This window comes from Panthera onca, chromosome C1 (assembly GCF_046562875.1).
Source record: "Panthera onca isolate mPanOnc1 chromosome C1, mPanOnc1 haplotype 2, whole genome shotgun sequence".
Classification (NCBI taxonomy): Eukaryota; Metazoa; Chordata; class Mammalia; order Carnivora; family Felidae; genus Panthera; species Panthera onca.
In genome coordinates, this window is record NC_138346.1 from 220,577,575 (window position 1) to 220,595,751 (window position 18,177).

Consider the following 18,177-nt stretch of genomic DNA (forward strand, 5'->3'; position numbering starts at 1 on the left):
TGAGGGGCGACCGATGACCGCGACCCCTGCCCTAGACAAGGGGGGACATATAACTGCGCCCCTGGCCTGGGTTAGGGGAGCTGAAGGAAGATGGGTTTCCGTCCGAGGCTCCTGAGGGAGAGCGTGCAGAGAGACTCGATCCCAGAGAACTGCTTATCCGGATTCTGACTTCCCTGCAGAGGAGAGCTGCGTGCTTGCCGCCAGAGGATAGAGCTCATCACCAAGCAGCAGGCGAGCGTGGCGGCCGAGGTGGCTGCAGGGAGAGAGGCCAACAACACGTAGGTCGTGCGCCCTGGGCGCTGAGCGGGGCGGGTAGTGGGGGCCCCCAGTGCCGCAGCAGAAGGCGTCCGGTCACCCGACTCGTCATCTATACTAACACCTGCTGCCTTCAGGTGCACGAGGAAGCAGACTGGCCACCCTCCAGGGTGGGGAACAGATGCACCCCAATACGGAAAGAGACAGGTGGTCACAAGGACAAGAGAGCTGGTGGCCGTGAGGTCAGGAGAGGTGGTCACTTTGAGGCAGGTGGCCAGGGAGGCTTCCTGAGGAGTTGCCTCCAGGCTGGAACCTGAGTGAGAAAAACAACTTGCCTGCAGTGACTAGGAAGGAACATTCTGGCGGTGAGGATGTGCAAAGCCGTAGAAGTGCCCAAAAAGAGAGGCCACTCTGGGGGGACAGGGCAGGGACACCAATGAGCTTAGGGGAAGAAACATCAGGACTGGCTTTGTCTCGATCGACCAGCCAGGTAGTGCCACTACCCAGATGAGGGGACAGGACAGGCAGGGGGTCAGAGGCCTGCGCAGCTACCTCACGTGGACACATCTGCTTGGAGCTCCCCGCGCCCGGGGCTGGTATCCACAGGTGAGCCAGGTGGCGTCCATGCACTTCAGGCCCTATCGGTCTCACAGCAGCCCTTTGAGGGACCCAGGGACACTAAGTGAGCTGCCCGGGGTCACGCTGCTGAGCGGGGACACGGTGGGACGTTGGTCCTGGCGCTCTGAGCCAGAATCTGAATGTAGCTGCCCCACTTGCTGCCAGGAAGGGACGAGCGCCAGGCCCCACTGGCCCCAGGAGGGCAGAGGGCCTCCTGGAGGCTGGAGTCCTAGGGGTCACAGGACAGACAGGACAAGGTGCCAGACAGTTCACCCAGCAGCAGCGTCGTGAGGCCTGCAGCCCAGCCCCCTGCAGGCAGAGACAGGCTCTTTTGTAGGATTTTAAAATCCACCTGATTCTATGGGACACAGCAGGCTGGATGTCGAGAAATGAGGGCCACACCAGCTGCTGGAAAACCACTCCCCAGCCGTACACGTGTGGGGTCCTGATCCGTGGTATGCACACACCGGCCCTGAGGTCTCTGTCGCCCAAGGCTATTTCCACACAGCCCCACTGGCCACCCCGTGATCATCTGTGATAATCTGTGATTATCTCAGAACGTGCCTGAGCGGTCGGGTGCCTGGGCGGTGCACTGAGCCGGCCACAGCCCAGGACAGAAGAGGGTGCAGAGTGGACTCCCTACCTAGAGTCTTCCAGGGGCGTTTTGGCCGCCTGACTGCTTCCAGTCGGGCGAGTGTGCAGGATCCTTCCCTGATCTGAATGGGCCCGCAACTCGGACAGGCTGGAACCAGGGGATCCGGCTCCCTGACCCCGGGAGGGAAGTGGGCACTGGTGTGGCCAGGGCAGGTGCTCTAGCGGGTTCTGTGCCTGGCCAAGCAGCCAGAAGTAGGCACGGGGCAGCTGTTCTTGAAGGCCTTCCCTGCTGGCCGGTGTAGACAGATTTCTCTCTTGAAAATGAAGAGGCCAGCTGAAGGCCTCAGTGGGATAGTGGCCACCGGGGGCTTTCTCTGGGAGCCAGGCTGACGCCACCTCCCCGCCCCCCCACTCCCCTGCCCCCCTGCCCCTCTGCCCCCGTGCCTCAGCAGTGCCTCCGTGGGCCGCCTCCAGGCGGTGTCCAGACGCCTGTGCACGGAGCTGGACGACGAGAGAGCCCTGCAGTCCCAGCTCAGAGCCGCGTTGCTGAAGAGCGAGTGAGTTGGGGGCGGAGGGGGGCTCCCTGCGCACAGGCAGGACGCGGCCCGCGTGGTTTGCGTGCGACTTTTAAGCTGCCTAGGAGTGGGAACGGAGCCCGTTAAATGAAATCATTGAAAGGATAAGACTTCACGTTTTTTGAAATGTTTCCCACTTTCTCCATGTTTGTTTGCGTTTCTGAGAACTATGACACCTGCTTCTTTTCCTTTCCCCTCTTTCCTGCTTCCTGCTTCCGGAGAACCACCAGCACCGTGTTTAAACAGTGTTTCACTGTTTCACAACCTTTCTAGAAGCAACCCCCAGCAAAGACACTGGTGCTTGGGTTTGGGTCGTAAACAGCAGCATTGCCTCTAGCTAGCTGCCGCAAGAAAGGGGGTTTAGGAGGGGATCAGATTCCTGGCGTCCCTCGTGCCCTGCTTCCCCCCCCCCACAGCGGCCCCCTCCCCCAGACGCTGGCCGGGCAGCCTCTGGGAAACGTGCAGGAAGGCACAGAGGGCCAGGACAGGGCATTGGCGGCAGGCCACCCGCTGCTGGAAAAACCACAGCTGTCCCCTGCCCCTCCCGACCACAGGGACTCTCGGGGAGCGGGGGGTGGGGACAGGAATCCGTCTCTAACCCAGCCCTCCTTTAAGTTAGGCACAGTCCAGCCCTGGGTCCTGTGGTGCTTTAGCATAATCTAGTGGGGAGGCGGGAGGACAGAGAGGTGGCCGGGATGGTAGGGCCGTCTGTGAGTGAGCGTGGGAGGACGATGGACGTTTATGTGGCCCTTGTTTGACGGCGCAAAACACCCCAAGCCCCCTTGGCCCCAGCCGTCCTAGTGACATCCTTAACGGCAAGAGGGTCCCACTTGGGGGTTGCAGGGGGTTATCCCGTCTCCAGCCGGGAAGACCCCTCACCCTTCCATGACACTCGTGGCCTCCACATTTTGAAGATTATGGGCCAGTGAAGGCCCCTTAAGTTGTCTTTGCGTGATGCTTCCTTGTGACTGTTGGCTGGAATACCCCCGAGTGATGCCATGTCCTTCTGGGGGGGCCTCTCAACGAGGCGCGTGATGGCGACCCGTCCGTTTCCGGTGGGGGGACTTTGGTGGCTGGGTCGAGGTGGTGCCTGCCGGGGTTCTCCACGCAGCGCGACAACTTTGGAAATGAATCCATAACGTGTGGTGGACGCTCAGAGGCTCTGGGATCCTGTCCTCGTCCCCTTGCGGGCGCTGGTATCTGAATTGAGTGGTGTTTCTTGCCTGCACCAATCATGATGGCGATGGCGATGACGGCCCCCAAAGACGCTCTAAGTCCGCGCTCCTTCCGCGGCCGCGGGCCGGCCTTCTGGTGTGAAGAACAGCGTCTCTTCTCCACATCCGTTTGCTTATCGGCGTAGACTCTGATTTCTGTTTTAGTCAGCGGCATACGGTCACTTCCGTCATTATTCGCCTTGACCCTCCGGTCCTCCCAAGTCGGTGAGCGGGCCTCTTTCAAGTTGGCTCCTAGGCCCTTTGACACGTCCCTGTCCCTGACACTCTTGGAGTGCTCTCGGGCACCAGGACACGTTCCACGCCCCCCGATTCATCCTCCCGCCCCAGCTCTGGACTCAGCCTGGTTTGTAACTGAGGAGTGGGGTTTGGAGGTCTAGAGCTGGGCGCCGCTGATGCCCGTGGCCGCGAGGACCTTGCTGCTCCCAGGCCCTTGCGGCAGGCGGGGACAGCAAACCCGTACACGTCTGTGTGTGTCCCTGTCTTGAAACCAGCTCCAACAGAACTGCAGGCTCGTCCCCACCCTCCCCCGCCGTGTCTGCACCTCCTTCCTGTGGCAGTGACCAGCCTGCCTGTCGCTACCCTCAACGTTTTCACTGGTTTCCCCGGTCCCCACGTGTAGCCAGTCGCTGACCCTTCCAGCGATCGCCCTGGGACCCTCCTCCTGCGGCCTGACCCCAGCAGCCTGCCCGCCGGCCGCTGCTCACGTGGGCCTGGCTGCTGCCGGACTGTCATTTGCTGCCTTGTTAATCAGCTTTCCCTGAGTCTAATTTACACACGAGAAAATGTATCCCAGACCTTCCCTTGTGCCTCTCCTCAGTCAGCAGCCCTGCCCCAGGGGACCACTGGGGACCGCTGACACACTCTGTCCCTTCCTATTAAATGTGTTCAGTGTGCCGGGGCACCTGGTGGCTCAGTTGGTGGAGTGACTGACTTAATTTCTGCTCAGGTCATGATCTCATGGTTCGTGAGTCTGAGCCCCGCATCGGGCTCTGCATTGACAGCGTGGAGCCTGCTGGGGATTCTCTCTCTCTGCCCCTCTCCTGCTTGCACTCTCTCTCTCAAAAATAAATAAACATTTTAAAAACATGTTTTAAATGTGCAGAACCATACCTGTTTACCCGGCACCTGGTTTCTCCAGTCCACACAACGGCTCCCAGTTGCATCTGTGGTCTTGTGTGGAGCGGAAGTCCGGGTGCATCCGAGTTTTTTGTAATTATTTTATTTTAGAGAGAGAGCAAGCAAGCAGGAGAGGGGGGCAGAGGGAGAGAGAGTATCTTTGGCAGGTTCCACACTCAGCACGGAACCCGACATGAGCCTCGACCCCCGCAGCCCTGAGATGACCTGAGCCACCCAGGCGCCCCCACATCCACATTTTTACGTAGCAGGAGTCTGGGCGTGTCTGCGGTTTTTTTTTTTTTAATGTTTTTATTTATTTTTGAGAGAGAGAGATAGAGTGTGAGTGGGTGAGGGGCAGAGACAGAGGGAGACACAGAATCCGAAGCAGCTCCAGGCTCCGAGCTGTCAGCACAGAGCCCGACGTGGGGCTCGAACTCACGGACTGTGAGATCATGACCTGAGCTGAAGTCGGACGCTTCACCGACTGAGCCACCCACGTGCCCCGCGTCTGCGTTTTTATGTAGCGGGAGTCCCAGGTGCATCCAGGGTTTAACACGGCAAGCATCATTACCTCCCCGTCCCTGGATGGCCGGGAACCTAGGAGCAGCGTAGCTGGGGTTCTGGCTCGAGATCTCCCGGGAGGTTACGGTTGAGATGTCAGTCAAGACGGCATCGTGTGGAGGTTCGCTGGGTTGGACGGAGGATCAGCTTCCAAGCTCGCTCAGATCGACCCCCCGCAGGCCTCTCCTGGGGCTGCTGACAAGGGACACTGAGCCCCCAGGGGTGAGCAAAAGCCCCAGTGTCCTCTCGGAAGTGACATCCCATCACCTCTGCCGCATTTGGATCAACCCTGAGACCTGGTGGGCGCGGCCTGCTCCACGGCGTGCGTGCGGGAGGCGGGGTCGTGGGCTGTCATCCTGAGGACTGGCCACCTCATACTGAGTCTCACATAGGCCCTTCCCCCAGCAAAACCGGCTGCTGCGCGCGGCGCCTGGGGCGGGGGGGGGGGGGGGGGGGGCGGTACACTGAGTGTTCCTCGCGCCTCTGCGCTTCCGCTGTAAAATGTCATCGTGTGGACGTCACGGCAACGCAAGATGAGCTGAGCGACTCTAGCCCCGCAGAGAATCACAGCAGGTGACAAGAACACGGGTGGAGAAGGAAGCCCTGTGCGCAGAGGAAGTGACCATTCCCAGGAGCACAGATCGCCGCGCCCGCCTGGGTCCTGAGGGGCGCGTGTGCCAGAGTGGGGCGCGGCCTGCTGTCTGCTGCGGGCGGACAGGGCGCTCAGCGGATTGAGGCCAGCGCAGCCCTGGAGCGGGCAGGTCCGCGTGGCTGGCCCATCGGCCTCATCGACAGGAGCCTTCTCTCAAGTGGGGTCCTGACGTCCTCGTGCTCTGGGCCCATCCCGGGAAGTCCCGCCACCAGCCCCTGGGCCACCAGCCACACCACGAGCGCCGCCGCGGGGTCTCCGCGGATCTGTGCCTCCACAAGCGATGCCCCCGGACGCACATTCTTGGGACTCTGCTCTCAGGGATGACGCGCCTTCAGGCCCTCCTGTGTCGCTGCCGACCACACGCTGGGCAGAAGCCCCCTTCAGCCAGGGACTCCGAGGAGGTGGAGGGGTGGGCAGGCGAGGCGGGCCCCTCCAGGGGGCTCGTGTGCACTGGGGTGCAGGCGGGACGCCTGAATCTGTGGCTCCGTGGCTCAGGTAGTGCCGCTCACTCATTCAACAAACGGTAGTTGAGGACCTGCTGTAGGCCACGCTCTGTTCGAAGCATTTAGGGCTCGCCGGTGAATAGAACAAGTGAAAAGCCGTGTCCGGGGAGCCTCTGTCTTCGTGGTAATGGGAGGCAGACGATCAGCCAAACGTGAAGTTCGGGACGGGTGGCCCGTGTCACGCGGTCCCTGCGTCCCTGGACTCGAGCTTCTGTCTCACCTGGGTCCAGCAGCAAGGCCAAAGGCCACGGGCAGCCTCGCACCGCAGGCTCCGTGCAGGGGCCCGGCCACGCCCGGGGCAGGGTGTCTGCCGCAGGGGCCCGGCCGAGAGCCTTTGCTGACCTTCCTTCCGGCGCTGCGGCAGGCGGCACACGCGGACCTCGCGTCCCCGAAGGTGATGCCCACACAGATCTCACTGGGCTAAAACCAAGGGGCTGGCAGGACTGCCTTCTTTTCTAGGGAGAACCTCTTTCCGGCGTCGTCCAGCCCCCAGACGTGCCCTCCTTCCTGGGCCCACGCCCCTGCCCCATCCTCTAGGCCAGCAGCACCTCTGTGCCTCTGATCTTCCTTCCACCGTCACCTTCTCTTTATTCAGAGAAAGTGGGACTTCAGTCAAATCGCCATCTTTTTCAGGCCTGGGGGCCAGCAATCCATCAGCCACGGTCAGACGTTCCCGCCGCCTGTCCGCGCCCAGACGCCCCTCCTGTAGGTCACACAGGGTGCTCATATGGCAGCAGCCCACTTCCCCTCCGTGTCCTGTGCTGCCCCCCCCCCCCCCCGGCCCTGTCTCTCGCTGCCGTGCCACAGGGAGCCTCTTTCAAAGGCGGCATCTCCCACCTGTGTCCCCGGCCTATTTCAGAGTGCCACACTGGTCCTCGGGCCAGCCGTGGACACCCTGCGGCTGCAGGCCCAGAGGGCTTCCAGGAGGAGGAGCCGCCCTTGACTGGTGGTCGTCAGAACTGCGTGGCCAGGCCCTCCCGGACCCCCTGGAATGGACGCTCCTCAGAGGGTGTGGCCTTTGCCGACACAAACAAAAGTGCCTCTTGTTTGAAGGAGCGCCATGTGGCACATTGCGATCCAGAAGGGACAGCTTGAGGACGTCCAATCGTCTGCCCAAGAGGAGGAAGCGGCTGCCAGGAAGGGCCTCCGGGTGCACGCGGCCGAGCAGCTGCACCGCGAGGAGGAGGCCCTGAAGAAGGCCGAGAGGAACCGGCTGCTGAGGGTCAGGTGGGTGGCCAGGACCTGCCGGGGGGCCTCAGCCCTTCTCCAGAGCCAGCTCCTCTGTGGCCCCGCCTGAGCCCCTGGCCAGAGTCCTGACCCCGTGGGTCCCCGGGCGCAGCCCCTGCCCAGGGCCTCCTGTTTGGCCAGGCTGCTGAGCAGGGCAGAACAGCGCCCGCAGGTGCGTCACAGGCCCGCTCCCGCTCCCCTGGTGCGGTCCCCATCTCCTTCCCTCCCAGTCCTCGTCCGGGGTCCTCCCCACCCCTCCCCCTGCTCACCCCATCCGGCCCGTTGCCAGCTTTCCCTGCCGCTTCTATGGGAGCCAAGCCCCTGGACACCGGCAGCGCTCTCGCCCTGGGCACAGGTGCCGCCGGCCTGGCTCTCAGGGTCACCTGTTCCCTCAAGAGCCGGTGCTCCATGAGTTTCCGTTCCCACTGTCCCCCGCCACCGCAGGAAGGCCATGCACCTGCAGAAGGAGCACAGGCTCAGGCACCAGAAGCTGGTGGAAGATGCCAAGAAGAATCACAAGATCGCGGTGAAGTTCCTGAAGGCTTCCCTGGGAAGGTAGCGTCCTCAGACTCCCCCCATTGATACCCTGGAGGAGAAATATAAGAAATACAAGAATCTTGTTTTTGTTTTACTGTCCCCGATTTTATTATTAAATCATTACCCTACTGTCAGAACATAATAAAGCTGTATTTTTAGTTTCGAGCTGACTTCCTGCTTGTGTTCAGAAAAGGACCTGCGGTGAGTTGCCAGGGGCCTGTCCAGAGAAGCCTGTTTCAGTGTTCCCTAGAAATTGACGTTCAACATAACGCTTTCCATGTGTCTTTAATGTGGTCACGTTTAATTATTTCCTTGACGGACGTGACCACCGTGCAGTTCTGTAACCACAAGTCAACGTGCCCCGGTACCTGTGGTTAAAAAACGTGCCTTCTTCCAGAATCCGCGAGCAGGAGAGGGAGAAGGAGATGGGGTCCCAGGAGCACATGAAGAGGCGCATGGACGCCGTGCTGGCTTTGAAGAACAGTATCAGTGCCAACAGGGTAGGCGACCTGCGTCCACCCTTGCCCTCGGGGCACATCGCACTCCAGGAGGGACAGCTTGACACGCTCGGGGCCCCACGCAGTCCTACAGGAGCCCTCCGGGCAGGCGTGTTTCGTTCCAGGCGGGGGTCCACACCTCGACCCCTCAGCCTGCCCTGCCCTGTCATCTGGCTTCCCTGCCCCTTGGGACGGGAGTCCCGTGTCCTCAGACTCGCCACTCAGTCGCTTCCTGGGGGTTACAGAGCCTCCCCCCACAGGTCTGTTGCCCCTGGGCCCGTGCTGGCACTAGCCAGGTGCCCCGCCGGGCAGGAAGAAATCAGCGCAGGCCTGTCCTCCTGGGGCCTGGTCCACGGGAGGAGCCATGGCAGGTCTCCAGGGGGACCGGGGCGCAGCGAGGCCATGTGCAGGGGTCCAGGGTCCTGTTGGAGGAAGTGATATCCCCCTGGGGCCCAAGGGTGTGGCAGTTAGGCCTGGAGAGTGGAGAGGGGAACAGCATTTGTAAAGGCTCAGAGGCAAGAGCGAGCAGGCCTCCTGGAGGGGAGCCCAGCATGGCAAGGGGGCAGAGGCGAGGCACCAGGCCTGCAGCGCTGTGGACGACAGCCAGCTCGGGGGGCGGGAAGCCCCTGAGGATTTTAAGGACAGGTGGTTGGTGGATGGGCAGGACCAGGCAAGGGTGGGGCTCTGCAAACCTGTGCTCCGGCATCTCAGGGCTGAGTTAACGTCACCGGCTCAACAGAGAGCTTCCGTGTGTATGTGTGTGTGTGTGTGTGTGTGCACATGTGTGCACACGCGTGTGCATGTGCCAGTGGTATACCCTCACTTTTCTCTGTTCCCAAGGAAACACTCCGGAAATTTCAAGCATGGGGCCAGGCCAAGGCAGAGCTGGCTGAGCAGAAGGCCCGGGCCCAGAAGGAGATGATTCTGGCCCAAGGTGGGGACGCTTTCAGACACCTTTTCCATCAACGCCAGCGCCAGGAGCTGGAAGCCCAGAACCGGTGAGTGCGAGGTGGCTTCCTGGGGGAGGTGCCCGCCTGGGCCGAGGGAGGCCTGTCCCTCACAATTAGCCAAGCTGCTTTCCTCCCTGGGCTTCTCCCCAGATGGGGGCTCCAGCCCTCCCTCCACACCCTGCTCCTCAGACCCCGACAGGTGAGGCCTCCCGTGGGCCTCAGAGCACAGACCTTTCGACCCCCATCACCTCTAGCGTGGCCCCCCCTCAGGCTCCTGGCCTGGCTTCCTGGTTTCTCAGGAGCTGCCCCAAGCCCCCGACGCAGCTCACTCCCTGTGTCTCAGGGCTCTCCACTCCCCTCCGCGGGGGGCCGTGGGGGGTCTGGGCTCACCCTTCACGCCCTCACGGGCTTCGCTTTCCGATTTCCTCCAAAGGGCACTCGGTGCTGCCTTCTCAGTATGCCCTGCACCCTCGTCATTCACCCTGAGAACCCCCCTCAGCCCTGCAAGGTCCCAGTACACAGCTCTCCAGGCCACACTCTGTCCTGCCTCCCGCCCCCACACCCCCCGCAGGCGTGGGCTTCCTGAGATCCAGAGGTCCGAGTTCTGGTCCTGCCCACCTCCTGAAGGGCACATCCCTTCTCCCCCCCCACCACCACACCCCCTTCACAGGCACGATTGGTGCGTACCTGGGTGTGGCCTCCTGGTCCTCTCCCTGGGGACAGCATCTCCTGCCAGGGAGTCACAGTGCTCTGGCTGTCACCACAGGAGCTGTGCCATCAGTCGTCCTGCTAGGGGCTCCCAGGGGCGGCTCCACCCGTGCCTTCGTCTGGCGCAGGCCGGGCACGTAGGAAGAGCCAGGGACAGAGTTGGAATGAGTGAAGAAATGAATGAGTGAAGGAATGAATGAGCACGTGAGTGAATGGCCTCGAGCCCTAGTGAGGCCGTGGTTTGTGCCTCGCTGGAGTGCCCGGCTGCCAGCCTGGAAACCTGGAGTAAAAGGCACGTCCTGTGGGGTCAGGTTTGCTGTGGGGCCCGGGCGGGGCAGGAATTTCAAGGCCCGGGTCTCCGGCCTGGCAGCCTTCCTGGGCCTCATCTGTCTGCTCCCTTGGGAGCCAGGGGGCCCGGCCAGAATCAGCTCCCGGCAGCCCTGAGCCCAGCGGGGCGGCACCTCCCGAGGGAGGGGCCCCAAAGGCAGCTCGCAGCTCACCTCCCCTGGTTCCACACGGCGTTTTCCCACAGCGCCTTCGAGGAGCAGCAGAAGCTCAGAAAGCAGGAGATCATAGGTCGGATTCTGAAAGAAGAGGCTGCGGAAGAAACCAGGAGGAAGAGGCAGTCTTCTCCCACCAGAGCCACGGGCCGGCTGACCCTGAGAGATGAGACGTGGGGCTACATCGCGGACGTCTGCGAGGACAGGGGCACGGTGGCCCTTCCCCGCAACCTGCTGGTGAGCCAGAGGCCCCTGTCTGGTCACAAGTCCCCGGGGACGTGGTTGGGCCTCGAGACATTGTGTGACCATCCCCGGCTAAGACCCCTCAGCCGAAACCGTGTGGCCTGCACCAGGCTGTCTTCCGGCCTCCCTGCTCCCCGGGGGCCCCGCGGGGGGGACGCGCTCGGGCCTCCCCACGGCTCCTCTCTGCGGCACGCAAGATGGCGGGCCACACGGCGTCCACCTGGGAGCTGTCCTTTCCCAGGTGACGGCGCAGGTACAAGGGGCCGAGACCCAGGTCTCTGGTGGCTCATCGGCCACAGGATCCGCCTCTGCGGACTCCACTGCAGGTGCGGAAGCCCGTAGCGTCCTCTGCAACAAGAGTGGCTCAGGCCGCCTTACCTGTCCCTAGACAAAAAGACAGGCAGTGAGCACAGGCCAGTCCCAGGCCACGGGGCTCTCTGTGCACATGCCTGTCACCACCCTGGCACCAGATGCTCTCAACACCCCCCAGAGACCAGCCGCTTCCACGTCCTGTACCCCCTCGCCGTTCATGCGTCATCCTCCTGAGGGCCGGCTCCAGGCCAGCACCCCCACCCCACCCCCGGGGCTGGTGACCCATACCTGTCTCCAGGAGTGAGGGGCAGGGACATCAGGACCCCTCCTGAGCCCAGTTCAGCACTCCCACTCCTGCCCCGTGCGCCTCGAAACCTGAAGGTGCGGGTCGCCGGCTCCCCTGGGCCTCTGCGGGCTCTTCACTCTGTTCCCAGGCGCGTTTTCGGTCTCTGCCCGGTCCCTGCCCGCCACTGTGGAGTCTACCCCTCTGGGCCGTCACCCCTGCCACCTCCTCCCTGGCCCGCCCAGCCGCCTGCCCTGCCGTCCACACTAGGTGTCCTGTGTTTCTCCGTGTCAGCACCCAGTCTGCTTCCCCGGGAGCTCTCCACACATCGCAGCCACATCCCCCTCCGTCTACGGCTGATGCTCCCTAGAGGGAGGCCCCACGCCATCCCCTCTGAAGCCCAGTCCCAGAACCTGTGTCCTCCGGAGGGAAGGCTTTTCCAGGGCGTGGTTTATATAAGCAAAAATTAGAAATAACACGAAACTGAGGATGGTGAAGAAGATTGTAGTAGGCCCGTAAATCCATGTTCTGTGGACTCTTTTGTGAGTATTGGAGAAAAATACGTAATGATGTGTCTGAAGTTACTTATATTTGAAATGGGAAAGGGTTACGAAACAGACCGTGTTCTAGTCTCCAGGTAAAGAGGAAAAGAACCCGTAGAAGAGCCAGGTTGTCCGTAGCCATGTGCCCGAGGGTCTTGTGATGGCGGCTATGTTCTTCTCTCGCTGATCTGTAGAGTCCCTTGTCTTCTGTGATTAGCTATGAATTTCTCTCCCCAACAGCAGGACAGCGGAGCGGTCTCACCCCCCAGAGCCTCTCAGTTACTGGAAGCCATCTCCTATGAGTGCGTCCAGGGGGACTCGGGGAACATCACCTGGGAACATGACACGCTGGCCGAGCCGGAGATCCCCGGGCTCTGGAAGGAAGACTATAAGCCGAACCAGGTAAGCGCTTCCTGCCCTCAATTCCGAGAAGTTGGACAGCAGCCCCGACGCCGGCTGACCTGGAGTCAAGGCCGCAGACAGAGCCCCTTCCCCACCATGTCCCTCAGGGAGGCACCTTTATTTGTGCTGCCTGAGAAAACATGGCTCCGGTTAAACATTTCAAACCTTTCTCTTGGCCTAATTGAAAAATCTAGAAACCCCCCGCCTCTGCCGTCCCTTCCCACAAATCCAACGGGATCCTGGACGTGCCTGCTCGTCCCTCTTTCCTTTTCCTCTGAAGTGAGGACCGCCAGCCTCGCTCAGGCCTGCCGGGCCTGCCGGGTGGTCACGCTGCCCCTGCCCCGGCCGCTCTGGGCCCTGACGCCGTGCCACTAACTTCTGCGGCCCCCGGCTGCCCTAGGCCACCTGGAGAGGATCGCCTCGCTGGGCCCGGGCTTGCCCTCGAGCGCGACGCTGTTTCTGTGGAAACCCAGGTGCCCAAAGAGGAGGTGGACAGGAAGCCCGTGGGCGGGACAAAGATGGACAAGGACATCCTGGCGCGCACCATGGAGCAGCTGCGCAGCAGGGTGACCCACAGGCAGGTGGCATCCGGGCACGAGTTCAAAGGTCGCCCCTTCAATAGCAAACCCAAGCTCATCCACTTCAAGGTGAGGAGGGGCTACTCGCCTGGCCTGGTGCTGAGAGTGTTGTGAGGGGTCAGACGCCAGCCCCACAAGGGGACCCGGCCCGGGGGACAGCCTCCCTGGAAAGGGACGGTGAGGAGGTCGGTCCTCGCACGTAGTCACAGCCGCCGGACTCTGCAGGGGAGGAGGCTGGCGGGCTCCTGGGATGCCACACGGGCCCTAGTCCCTCAGACGGAGTGGGGTGCCGGCCCCAGAGCCCACACCGTCCGAGGTCCCCAGGAAGCCGTTTCCTGCCCCCGCCGCCCCTACTCTCCATGCGTCCCCAGGGGAGCGCTTCCTGAGTCAGGAAACCTTGGGACTTGTTCCTGGTCTCCTATCAGGACGCTCCCCCGCTCCTCACCGAGACCTTCCTCGTGTGGTCACACGCTGGCCGTCGGGGGGCACACGAGGAGAGGCCGCCGGGCGCTCACACGGCGCCTTCCCCCCGACGGCTTCGAAGGACTCCTCCGACTTTTCCAGGACTTCGACGTCGGCAAAGTGTACAAGAAGAAGATCACGCTGATAAACGCCACCTACACCATCAACCACTGCAAGCTGGTGGGCGTGGAGGAGCACCTCAGGGACTTCGTCCACGTCGAGTGAGAGCCGGCGGGGCGCGGGTGCGGGTGCGCCGTCCTCGGCCTTCACGCCCGCCTGGCGCTCGCTCTGGTGGCCGCTCCGTCTTCTTGTGCTGACGCGGCCCGAGGCCAGCCCAGGTGTGCGTGATGACTCTCCTTCCGGGTCAGTGTCTCCGTGTCCACCCCTCTGGGTGAGACGTCCCTGGCGGTTGTTGGGCCTTCTCTGGGTGAAGGTTCGAGCCGTCCTGCTTCAGGACTGTCCCCTCCCACTGTGTGCGTGTCCCCTGTGTAGCGACGTTTCTGTTTTCCTTCTTTGAAGCCCCGCTGGTGCTCGAGAGGCGGCCCCGTCTACCGTTTTCTTCCTGGCCCCTTTAACGCTTGCTCATGTCCCGCTTTAAGTTTTCCTCATTTTTCTCACGTTCTTGTGTCTCTCGCCGTGTCTGCTGTAGTGTCTCTCTTTTCTCCTGCTCCGTAGCATTTTGCCTTTGGTTTTAAGAAGGTTTCTTCTGGTTCTGCCAGCTTTTTATAGACGGGTCTGCAGGCCCGAGATGGCCCAGGATGGCTCCCCACCGCCCGTCCCCACGGCCTCTCCCTGTGATCCGCACTCGCTGACCGTGGGACACACTGTTCTCTTCCGGGGGCTGCTTGTGGCTCAGACGTGGGATCTCTGTTCCCCCTTCTCTCTTTCCGCCAGCTTATCTGCATAGGCGCGTGTGGGCAGAGCGTGGCCAGAAATTCCTGTGTATCACTAACTTATTCTGTCCTGCGTTCGTGCTGGAGGCACAGGATTTACTTGTGGTCTGCTAGTTTTTCATGTTGATCTGCGGGTCTCTGGGGGACTTGGGGCCCAGACTCGCGGTATCAGCCCCCCCCCCCCCCCCCGGCGTCCTGAAGCACTCCTCCCCAGGACCGGGCTGGGGTCTGATTGGCGGCTGTCTCCCCCCCCCACCCCCCCACCATGGAGTTTATCACCCTCCGTCTGCTGGCTTCTGTGGCTGCTGCCGGGAAGGCCCAGCCCTGGGTCGTTGTCTGGCTTCCCGTGTGGTTGCCTTCAGGCTCCCTTGTCCCTGAGGTCCGGCAGCGCCTCCGCGGTGTGTCAAGCGCGGGTTGATCCGCTTAGACGGGCTTAGGGCTCACTGAGGATTCAGACCTCTGAAAAAGCCTACACGTTTCTCAGCCCCACCCTGTCCTCCACCCCTGAAGTGTGTGCTGCGGTATTTTCTCGAATCCAACACCCCACTGGCCCTTCTCTCTTTGTGTCTCCAAGAGCCTCGTACTTCAGTGGCCATACTTCTCGTTTCTGGAAGCCTGCACTCTGCCTCAGGTCAGCAGCCACCGGACACTGTCTTCTTCCTCTGTCACCTCTGTGATTCTCTATTTCCATCTTTGATAATTTTGTCTGTCTTTAACTTTTTTTACGTTTATTTTTGAGAGACAGAGTGTGAGCAGGGGAGGGGCAGAGAGACAGGGAGACAGAATCCAAAGCAGGCTCCAGGCTCTGAGCCGTCAGCACAGAGCCCGACACAGGGGCTCAAACCCATGGACCGTGAGATCATGACCTGAGCCGAAGTCGGACGCTCAACCGACTGAGCCCCCAGGCACCCCACCATCTCTGATAATTTTAACATGACATCTTTGAAAGTCTCCATTCAACCATTCTCTTATCTGAGGCTCTTGGAGTTTGGCCCTGCCGTCTGCATGTGTGTGGCTGGCTGACACGTGTCCTTTCCAACCTGGGATCCCCGTCTTCTCACCGGGGGGGGCTCCGTCCCCTGGAGTCTCTGTGATATAGTATCCAAAAGCTTCCCTCCCCCCTGGAGAAGTTTTGGATTTCTTCTGCCTGGTATGTGGGGTCATTACCAGGCAGGGGAAAGCAATTACATTAAATTTTTAGCTTGCGTATTTCTAATCCAAGCACCTTAGGTAAAATTCAACCTTGTGAAAACACACCTCAGGTCAGCAACTCCCTGGAAGCTGCTTCTCCTCACCCAGGATCCAGACCAAGACAGACCGACTGCCTTTGAGTCTCCCTGTGAAGCGGGGGCTCTTTTCCTGGCTCCTTCACTGAAAGTGGGGCTCAGAGGGTGCCAGCTGTGTGCAGGGTCCGTGCTAGCCCCCAGCTGGCTCCCAGCCCTCACGCTAGTGTTAAAACACGAGGCCCTTGGTTCCGGACCTGACACCGCATGTCCCCAGGGAACCGCGGCCGCCGTTTGGCCGCTGGCATCCGTTCCCTCTGGGGACGCGCCTCACTCGCCCCTTTACTCACTCCGCACACATTCAGATGTTATTCGAGTGTCTCCTGGGGCCCGGGCACTGGGGCACAACACCCAGGATGGGCGGGGAGGGCTCCAGAAGTCCCACTCGGTGCCTGCTCGGGGCCCTGGCTGTTGGGAAGTTCCAACAGCGCCTCCCCCGTCAATCTGATGTCGAGCCCCATGGATTGTTGTGCCTACAGCTTTGACCCCCCTGGTCCCATGTCAGCCGGGATGTCCTGCGAAGTCCTTGTCACCTTCAAGCCCATGGTGAGCGTCTGTTCCAAAAGCAGATGATGCGCAGGGATTTTTCTCACCCGTCGTGGGTGGGTGGTGGGTAGAACGGGGTCTCTGCAGACACAGATGACGGGGGAAGGACGCGAGGGCCTCAGCAGGGGTCACACACGCCCCTGTGCCGCTTTATCTCCAGGCACTTGCGGCACGTACCTGGCATTGGTCACAATTAGGGGCCTGCGCTGAGGGTTCGTAGCCAGCAGGCGGGTCTGTAGGTGCTCTTGGGTCTAAGTGGGGTGTGTTAGAGTGGTCGGACGGGCCCAGGCCCAGCCCGTGGTTGTAGAGACACAGCCCGTGTCCCTGGGCAAAGTTACAAATGTTATGGTGCTTGGGTGTTTTATTTTTTAGATAAACAAGGATCTGGAAGGAAGCGTCTCATTTCTGGCTCAGACGGGTGGATTTTCTGTTCCACTGAAGTGTTCCACGAAGAAGTGTATGGTAGGTCCAGGGACGCCTGAGCTGGGTGGGGCTGCTCCGTGCATCCTGGGTCCGGGCCCAGGTCCGAACAGCTCAGGTCAGGCTGGGGCCGGCCCAGGGGTGGATCGGAGCACGCAGGCCGTTCTTGGGGAGGTAAACGCTCACATTGACGCTGGAAAGCGGGATGCCGGGGGGGGGGGGGGGGGCGGGGGGGGGGGGGAGGGCGTAAATCCCGTGCTGTGCAGAGCCCAGGTCGCAGGAGACCCTCGGGCCCATCTCGGGAGATGCTGGTCCCCTCGGCAGCTCTGGGGTGTCCCCTCGATTTCTCTTTTAAAGCGTGGTCACCAGGCTGTGCGTGACGCCCCCAGAACCGATAACTCAAGTTTGTACCCTTTGACCCCCTTTCCCCATCTCAACCGCCCCCCTGCCTCCTCAACCACCACTCTGCTCTCTGTGTCTATGGGCTTGATTCCACACCTGCGTGAAGCCACACAGGATTTGTCTTTCTCTGTCTGGCTTATCTCACCTAGCCCAGTGCCCTCAAGGTCCATCGGTGCTATTACAAATGGCAAGATTGCCTTTTTTTTTAATTCCACTGTGTATATGCCCCACCTTCTTCCGTTCGTCCATTGACAGACACTTAGGCTGTCCTCACTGGCTGGTTATTGTAAATAATGTTGCTGTGAATATGAAGGTGCAGACAGTGGGGGTCCCATTAGTGGTTTCGTGTCCTTTGGATGTACTGTCAGAGGTGTGATGGCTGGGTCTAGGGCAGCTCTGTTTTAACTCTGGAGGAGCCTCCACACTGCCCCCGAGTGGCCGCACCAGCGTGCACTCCCCGCAACGGTGCACGGTCCCCCTTTCTCCGCATCCTCGCCGACACCTGTTGTTTCCCGTGTTGTTGACTGAAGCCAGCCTGACAGGTGTGAGGTGGTGGCGCCTTGTGGCTGTGAGTGGTATTTCCCTGATGATCCATGATGTTGAGCATCTTTCCATGTGCCTGTTAGCCATCTGGATGTCTTCTTTGGAGAAATGTCTATTCAGATCCTCTGCCCAGTTTTTTTTTTTTTTAATGTTTATATTTGAGAGAGACAGAGCATGAGCAGGGGAGGGGCAGAGAGAGAGGGAGACACAGAATCCGAAGCAGGCTCCAGGCTCTGAGCTGTCGGCACAGAACCCGATGTGGGGCTTGAACTCATGAACCACGAGATCATGACCTGAGCCAAAGTCGGATGCTTAGCCGACTGAGCCACCCAGGCACCCCTTTAATTTTTTTTCTCTTGAGAGAGAGAGAAACCGAGCATGAGCTGGGGAGAGGCAGAGCAAGAGAAGGACACAGAATCTGAAGCAGGTCCCAAGTTCTGAGCTGTCAGCACACAGCCCGACGCGGGGCTCAAACTCACAAGCTGTGAAATCATGACCTGAGCTGAGGTCGGACACTCAACCAACTGAGCCGCCCAGGTGCCCCTCTCTGCCCGGTTTTAATCAAATTGCTTGGTGTTTTGCTATTGAGTTGTGTGAGTTCTTTATACATTTTGAGTTGCAAATATTTTCTCCAGTACCAGAAGTTGCCTTTTCGCCTTATTTGCCTTTGCAGTGCAGAACTGGTTCTTTTTAAAACTTTATAATTAATTTTTAATTTTTACTATTGGAGTGGAGTTGAC

At 60.7% G+C, this 18,177-nt stretch overlaps 1 protein-coding gene across 5 annotated transcripts in view; it reads left to right on the forward strand.

Moving 5' to 3' along the window:
* Positions 1 to 18,177, forward strand: part of CFAP74 (cilia and flagella associated protein 74) — a 65,712-nt gene that overhangs the window by 13,087 nt on the left and 34,448 nt on the right. For 4 of the 5 annotated variants that reach the window (XM_081796508.1, XM_081796511.1, XM_081796512.1 and 1 more), the window contains exons 5-16: positions 180 to 278; positions 1,920 to 2,024; positions 7,163 to 7,336; positions 7,781 to 7,891; positions 8,271 to 8,373; positions 9,211 to 9,368; positions 10,561 to 10,765; positions 12,149 to 12,310; positions 12,784 to 12,957; positions 13,453 to 13,571; positions 16,006 to 16,072; positions 16,445 to 16,534. In XM_081796508.1, the coding sequence (XP_081652634.1) occupies positions 180 to 278; positions 1,920 to 2,024; positions 7,163 to 7,336; positions 7,781 to 7,891; positions 8,271 to 8,373; positions 9,211 to 9,368; positions 10,561 to 10,765; positions 12,149 to 12,310; positions 12,784 to 12,957; positions 13,453 to 13,571; positions 16,006 to 16,072; positions 16,445 to 16,534 (1,567 nt within the window). The remainder of the gene's footprint in view (positions 1 to 179; positions 279 to 1,919; positions 2,025 to 7,162; positions 7,337 to 7,780; positions 7,892 to 8,270; positions 8,374 to 9,210; positions 9,369 to 10,560; positions 10,766 to 12,148; positions 12,311 to 12,783; positions 12,958 to 13,452; positions 13,572 to 16,005; positions 16,073 to 16,444; positions 16,535 to 18,177) is intronic. The other variant, XM_081796510.1, reaches the window with a different exon arrangement.